The 8256-nt window shown below is 43.3% G+C and overlaps 1 protein-coding gene across 2 annotated transcripts in view; it reads left to right on the top strand.

Annotated features, from left to right (window-relative positions):
- NLN (neurolysin) overlaps positions 1 to 7241 on the top strand; it is a 119219-nt gene extending 111978 nt beyond the window's left edge. For both annotated transcript variants that reach the window (XM_068249923.1, XM_068249932.1), the window contains exons 12-13: positions 3968 to 4104; positions 5153 to 7241. In XM_068249923.1, the coding sequence (XP_068106024.1) occupies positions 3968 to 4104; positions 5153 to 5284 (269 nt within the window). In that variant the 3' untranslated portion in view covers positions 5285 to 7241. The remainder of the gene's footprint in view (positions 1 to 3967; positions 4105 to 5152) is intronic.
- Positions 7242 to 8256: the final 1015 nt, after the last annotated feature.

Below are 8256 nucleotides of genomic sequence, written 5' to 3' on the forward strand. Positions count from 1 at the left end.
CTCACGTGGGGGACAGAGTACAGCTGCAGAGCCTCCCTCTACCAAATGCCAGAACATCAGCTGATTGCTGGTGCGGTCTTAGCCGGGGACTCTGCAAGCATATTTGGTTTTCAATACTGGCTGGTGCAGGGGAGACACGTGGTGCTGCCATCATGCATGATCGGGCCTCTTTACTCCTTGACCTCTCTGCAAGGTCACAGAAGCAGAGACATTGCTGCTGTCACCACTGGACTAGTGTTGGGCGAACAGTGTTCGCCACTGTTCGGGTTCTGCAGAACATCACCCTGTTCGGGTGATGTTCGGGTTCGGCCGAACACCTGATGGTGTTCGGCCAAACTGTTCGGCCATATGGCCGAACTAAGAGCGCATGGCCGAACGTTACCCGAACGTTCGGCTAGCGCTGTGATTGGCCGAACGGGTCACGTGTAGTGTTGGGCGAACATCTAGATGTTCGGGCCGAACATGGCCGGACTCCGAACATAATGGAAGTCAATGGGGACCCGAACTTTCGTGCTTTGTAAAGCCTCCTTATATGCTACATACCCCAAATTTACAGGGTATGTGCACCTTGGGAGTGGGTACAAGAGGAAAAATTTTTTAGCAAAAAGAGCTTATAGTTTTTGAGAAAATCGATTTTAAAGTTTCAAAGGGAAAACTGTCTTTTAAATGCGGGAAATGTCTGTTTTCTTTGCACAGGTAACATGCTTTTTGTCGGCATGCAGTCATAAATGTAATACATATAAGAGGTTCCAGGAAAAGGGACCGGTAACGCTAACCCAGCAGCAGCACACGTGATGGAACAGGAGGAGGGTGGCGCAGGAGGAGAAGGCTACGCTTTGAGACACAACAACCCAGGCCTTGCATGAGGACAAGAAGCGTGCGGATAGCAATTTGCATTTTATCGCCATGCAGTCATAAATGTAATACAGATGAGAGGTTCAATAAACAGGGACCGGAAACGCTAACCCATCACAGATATTCATTGTTCATGTTACTTGGTTGGGGTCCGGGAGTGTTGCGTAGTCGTTTCCAATCCAGGATTGATTCATTTTAATTTGAGTCAGACGGTCTGCATTTTCTGTGGAGAGGCGGATACGCCGCCGATCTGTGACGATGCCTCCGGCAGCACTGAAACAGCGTTCCGACATAACGCTGGCTGCCGGGCAAGCCAGCACCTCTATTGCGTACATTGCCAGTTTGTGCCAGGTGTCTAGCTTCGATACCCAATAGTTGAAGGGTGCAGATGGATTGTTCAACACAGCTACGCCATCTGACATGTAGTCCTTGACCATCTTCTCCAGGCGATCGGTGTTGGAGGTGGATCTGCACGCTTGCTGTTCTGTGTGCTGCTGCATGGGTGTCAGAAAATGTTCCCACTCCAAGGACACTGCCGATACCATTCCCTTTTGGGCACTAGCTGCGGCTTGTGTTGTTTGCTGCCCTCCTGGTCGTCCTGGGTTTGCGGAAGTCAGTCTGTCGGCGTACAACTGGCTAGAGGAGGGGGAGGATGTCAATCTCCTCTCTAAAGTCTCCACAAGGGCCTGCTGGTATTCTTCCATTTTGACCTGTCTGGCTCTTTCTTCAAGCAGTTTTGGAACATTGTGTTTGTACCGTGGATCCAGAAGGGTATAAACCCAGTAATTGGTGTTGTCCAGAATGCGCACAATGCGTGGGTCGCATTCAATGCAGTCCTAGGCCGAAGAGGTCATAGCCTAGGGTCACAAAACCTGTTTATTGGGCAATTTCAATGGTGGCGAGTCTGACGTACATAAATCGCAGCAATGGCCGTTAGCAACGTCTGAATCTCACGAAATGTCTCATGCAGGTAGAAGACATATTGTTAGACTTGGGCTCCAAAGATGGGTTCCCTACATCTCTGCAAACCAGAGTTACAGGGCTCCAAATTTGGTAAAATCCCCCATAGGCTTTCATTGGGCCTCCTATTTACAGTTCCAAAATCTCACATCTTTTCAAAGGGCAATGGCTCAGCAGTACCAAATTTTCTAGCATTGTAGGGACCCTTAGGGGGATCATGACTGGTGAGTTTTGCCACTGCTGAGCCATTGCCCTTTGAAATGGTGTGAGATTTTGGAACGGTAAATAGGAGGCCCAATGAAAGCCTATGGGGGATTTTACCAATTTTGGACCCCTGTAACTCTGGTTTGCAGAGATGTAGGGACCCCATCTTTGGAATCCAAGTCTAACAATATGTCTTCTACCTGCATGAGACATTTCGTGAGATTCAGACTTTGCTAACGGCCATTGCTGCGATTTATGTACGTCACCATCACTACCATTGAAATAGCCCAAATAAACAGGTTTTTGTGACCCTAGGCTATGACCTCTTCGGCCTAGGACTGCATTGAACGCGACCCACGCATTGTGCGCATTCTGGACAACACCAATTACTGGGTTTATACCCTTCTGGATCCACGGTACAAACACAATGTTCCAAAACTGCTTGAAGAAAGAGCCAGACAGGTCAAAATGGAAGAATACCAGCAGGCCCTTGTGGAGACTTTAGAGAGGAGATTGACATCCTCCCCCTCCTCTAGCCAGTTGTACGCCGACAGACTGACTTCCGCAAACCCAGGACGACCAGGAGGGCAGCAAACAACACAAGCCGCAGCTAGTGCCCAAAAGGGAATGGTATCGGCAGTGTCCTTGGAGTGGGAAAATTTTCTGACACCCATGCAGCAGCACACAGAACAGCAAGCGTGCAGATCCACCTCCAACACCGATCGCCTGGAGAAGATGGTCAAGGACTACATGTCAGATGGCGTAGCTGTGTTGAACAATCCATCTGCACCCTTCAACTATTGGGTATCGAAGCTAGACACCTGGCACAAACTGGCAATGTACGCAATAGAGGTGCTGGCTTGCCCGGCAGCCAGCGTTATGTCGGAACGCTGTTTCAGTGCTGCCGGAGGCATCGTCACAGATCGGCGGCGTATCCGCCTCTCCACAGAAAATGCAGACCGTCTGACTCAAATTAAAATGAATCAATCCTGGATTGGAAACGACTACGCAACACTCCCGGACCCCAACCAAGTAACATGAACAATGAACATCTGTGATGGGTTAGCGTTTCCGGTCCCTGTTTATTGAACCTCTCATCTGTATTACATTTATGACTGCATGGCGACAAAATGCAAATTGCTATCCGCACGCTTCTTGTCCTCATGCAAGGCCTGGGTTGTTGTGTCTCAAAGCGTGGCCTTCTCCTCCTGCGCCACCCTCCTCCTGTTCCATCACGTGTGCTGCTGCTGGGTTAGCGTTACCGGTCCCTTTTCCTGGAACCTCTTATATGTATTACATTTATGACTGCATGCCGACAAAAAGCATGTTACCTGTGCAAAGAAAACAGACATTTCCCGCATTTAAAAGACAGTTTTCCCTTTGAAACTTTAAAATCGATTTTCTCAAAAACTATAAGCTCTTTTTGCTAAATTTTTTTCCTCTTGTACCCACTCCCAAGGTGCACATACCCTGTAAATTTGGGGTATGTAGCATGTAAGGAGGCTTTACAAAGCACAAAAGTTCGGGTCCCCATTGACTTCCATTATGTTCGGAGTTCGGGTCGAACACCCGAACATCGCGGCCATGTTCGGCCCGAACCCGAACATCTAGATGTTCGCCCAACACTACACTGGACTACCAGGGATTCAGGGGAGGCAGGTCTGTGGCAACACATGTGGACCATAAGATGCACCAACATTTTCCTCCTTTTGGGGGAGGGGAAGGTGTGTCTTATGGTCTGAAAAATATGGTAATTAATTTATAACACTAAGCAATAAAAAAATATGTAAGCATAATGAAGCACTCGCCTGTGGAACCTATCCGGGAAAGTACTCAGGCTGAATAACTGAGCACCAGGTGAGATGCAGCTTATAACTAACACATCTTTGTGCATTGCTTTACTGAAGAGAGTCACTTGCCCTTCAGAATGTTTTTATATATTTAAAAGGTACAAACATGCCTGCCACATTTGGGCACCTGGCCGGGGGATATGATGGACAGTATTACGGCTACCTATGGAGTGAAGTCTTCTCTATGGACATCTTCTACAGCTGTTTCAAACAGAAAGGCATAATGAACTCAGAGGTAAAGGTGTTTTTCTGAAGTCTCTTTACAGTATTGTGCAAGAAATGTGATGCTAGTTTTTTACTAATTTCCTCTCTGCTCCAGTAGATTAAACACACTATTCTTAACAAAGGTCCTTTTTTTTTTTTTTTTTTTTTTTTTTTTTTTTTAAAGGTCCCTGAAATGCTTAATGGTTCTTGCCCAAGGACCCACTGGAGTGATTTCAGCTGTAATTTGCGCTTTTGAGGAATCACTGGTAATTCCCAAAGCACTCGGCTAATAAAAGCCTATGGCTGTGATACCACTACCGTGATTATGATAATTGAAATTGCGGTGCCTGCCTATTTTTAGGAGTAATTGGATTCAGGGAATGCAGGGCCCAAAATTACATTCCCTGAATTGTTCAGGAAATCACTGTTTTTAGTGGCAAATTTACTTTAAAAAAGTTACCATTTTTGAGAGTGATTTGCGATTTCTAGTGGGTCCAAGCCATCAAGTTTCATTTTCTCCTGGTAAACTTATCAGTCGTTCAGCTGTACATCAGCAAATCGTAGCATAGAGCTCTCCAGGTGGCGATTGTTTATTTTATCTCTGAATGAAGGAGATAAACTTTGAGAGAGCTTCTATCTGCAAGGCAGAAATATTTAAAAGACTGCAGTCTGAAGATAGCAGTGTGGTACTCTCAAGTTCAACTAGGTATATTAAATTATGCAAGATAACAACTGCCTATGTAGGCTAGGTGACTGTGACAGACGGGGAAAAAAGATTGTTACACAGATGGCATTATTTTGAGTTACAGGTAGGTGAAATAACTATATAGTCAATAAAGAGTTTGGAGACAGGTTTTATTAGTATGTCATGCCAGACTGTAGTTCCGCTTTAAAATTCTCACCACCCTTGAATTGTTCATTTAATGATACACATGCGTATGAGGTTACATGTCTGAGCTACAGCTAGAATAAACAGTGAACCCTGGTAGATCATCTCTTCTGTCATTTGCCTTCCCTTCTGCTATGTGTGCTTGAGATTCTGCCAGCACACTCAGCTATGTGACCTTTATTCCCAATAGGTCGGAATAAAATACCGAGACCTGATCCTGAAACCCGGAGGTTCGGTGGATGGCATGGATCTGCTGCGAGGATTCCTGGGTCGTGAGCCAAACCAAAAAGCCTTCCTCTTAAGCAAAGGACTGAAACTATAAATGTAGTCACCTTATACTTGTTTCATATGTTTGAAGGACAATTTTTTTTTTTGTCAGTTTTTGAAGCATAACTTAGCTGACAATGTGCCAAATTACAGTGACACTTTATAGATGCCAGAATGTGGCTTAAAACACACAGTGGAACCTTTTATATGCCAAATACCAGTTGTGTTATGAATAGTGAAAGCAAGAATTTTTGAATCGGGATGATACCATTTATTGGCTAACTGTAAATGGCATAACAAAGTCTGAAGAAGGCTTATTAGCCAAAAACTTACTCCTTTACTTTCTAAGTTTGCCTATAAATGGTATCATCCTTATTCAAAAATTCTTGCTTTCACTGTTGGTTAACACGGTACAACACTCTACTGCTTCTAATATAAATAGGGAAATTAGTCATTTGTAAAAAACAGGCAGAATTATTTTAAATCCAAGTTTACAATAGTAATCTCACTGCCACAGTAGTGTGTATTAGTTATTTGTTAGATAACCGAGACTTGATTAACTTCGACAACACAAAAAACATTTTTTACAGGATCATTATGAACTGCTAAAATCAAAATTAGAAGATGTAACATAGTACATATTGATTAGTTATGATTCCAACGACCTGGTGCAAAGAGGAATAGTGGGAAGCAAGCAAGAGTTATCATTCCAATTCTGGTCTTCTGCAGTCAATTCACAAGAGAATATTTGGTTATTCTGGGAATTTTTTTCTCTGCCATACTAAAGAAGCTCATTTATAAAAAAAGATGAATTATCCATAAACCTCCATTCTCCTGCTGCACCTACAAAAGGTGAAGTTCAGTGCAGAACGCATTTAAGCAGCACAGAGCAGGATCTCAGAGAAATCGCAGTAAGATAACAGGTTTCTTCTTACCTGTATCACCAATCAGCCATCTTACCCACAATAGTGTCTTCACTTTCTTGTACCCTCTGACTTGAACACCGAGTCTGTGCCTGCAAGCCAACCTCAGGCCAGCTTTTATGACTGCCATTTTGCAGAACCTGTCATGTCACAAAAGGGGCATGTTAGAAGATAAGGGCCATTATCCAATTAACGTTTTTCTCTTGAGTTTTCTGCATGGGGATAATTTTCTTATAAAAAAAACTACTTTTCAGCACTTAGCAATTGAAATAAGTAATACCAAATGTATTTTGAGTAATTTCCTCCATAGTGATAGCGTTAAAAGTATTTTATTGAAGAGGTTTGAAAATATCTCCTTGGAGAAAACTTGGGAGAAAAGTGATTAGGATATGGGCCAAGATGGTATGTTACATGAGATTTTACTGTTACACGTACAATGCCTTAAATTACAATAGAATGCTGTATAAAATGACAAGAGACCGACTCCGGAGACTTCTGCCATTTTCAAGACCACGATAGAGCTTAAAAAAAGACTGTTAAATGCTCATCCAGGTCATCTTACATAAAACGTTTACTGTGGAGTGGAAAGCCGCTAGTGTGCCTGAGTGCTGGCGATAAGCAGATTTTCAGCAGAGCCAGCACTGGATCCCCTCTGCTGAAGAGGACAGGGGAAGCCTCTTTAGGATCCAAAGGCTTTCCCCTCCCGAGATAAGTATCCCACAGGGGCACTTTTTTCCCTTCAGGATCACTTTAAGGATAACATTTAGCATCAGTCTTATGTGATTAAGGCGTGTTGTTGGGCATCTGGCAAGGATAGAGTTAAAGTTGGGCAAAACTTGAAGTTCTGGGTTACTGATGGGGTAGCAATTAGTAAAAGGTAAATGTCAGTGTTTTTATTACACTGCTCTTCCCCCTCTTTCCCCCAGTGAGCGGGTTAGAATGGATACCTGTATAAAGGTAGATGGGAGGAGTGAGTGGCAGGCCCCACATGTCCTGAAGAGGTGTGTTGTACACGTGAGACAGCTGTAGACCAGGGGCATTTGTTGTACCTATGCATCGTGGCTCAATAAAATAATTTTGTATTGGAAAGTGCCAGAACCCGTTCTTTTTTCTGCCAAAGTAAATGTCAGTGTTAAGCATGGGAGAAGAGGATGTTTAGAGTTATGGTAAAGGCAATTAGTCAGTTTAGTGTTAAAGATGAGATGTCAGCCATACTATCTCAGAAAAAAACACATATATAAGTAGATAAATAGTTTCTCTACTTACATAACATATGTATTGCACTGTCCACGGTTTGATTTTAGTGATTTTTCTACAGTAAAAAAAAGAGAAAATCCTTCTTAGCATTTCTCATGTTAACTGTGGCTATTTTGAAGCCAATCCTGATGTCATTTCCTCCCTTACTCTCCTCTGCCTGATTGTGTATGCACTGCCTGCCCTTCACTTTAGAAAGTGCATTGTCTCAGCATGAGAAATATTGGCCAGAGAGGAACAGAGGTGTGGGAGGGAGGGAAAACAGGAGGGAAATAGGCTTCAGCCAATCAGGCTACATTAGTTAAGTCTGAGGGGAAATAGAGAAGCAAAAAAGGAGAACCCAGCATGCCCTGCAACTTCCTTATTGTGTAACAAATGTTGTGTGTACCAAATAAGAGTCAGGTAAACTGGGGAGTGATCATTTATCAACAAGAAAAGTAATAGTGATTTTAACTTTTGGATTACCTGGTTAGCATCCTTATTACTTGTTTACCAGATAAAAATAAAGAATTGATTTTATGCCCAACAGTTACACTTTAAAGTAGGTGGGGGAGTTAGGGTAAGCAGAGGCCAAGAGACACTTAACTTTTTTGCTTATTTTTCATGTTACCTTGTTTACTACAATATACTGTACCCAGTTCATCCAAAAGTGGGAAGATAATGCTGAGAACATACTTATTTGAACTTCTGCAACAAGCCAAGTCTCGAACATACATACATACCATAGGCACCAATTTTAGCATGTGTGTCCTTGTAAAAGTTGTGGAAATTCTGATTACCCTGCAAATTCCTTACCTGCATTCGCAAATCTGGGCATTAAAGGGTTAGCAAGGATCTATGGTAACATTTA

This window comes from Hyperolius riggenbachi, chromosome 1 (genome assembly GCF_040937935.1).
Source record: "Hyperolius riggenbachi isolate aHypRig1 chromosome 1, aHypRig1.pri, whole genome shotgun sequence".
Lineage (NCBI taxonomy): Eukaryota > Metazoa > Chordata > Amphibia > Anura > Hyperoliidae > Hyperolius > Hyperolius riggenbachi.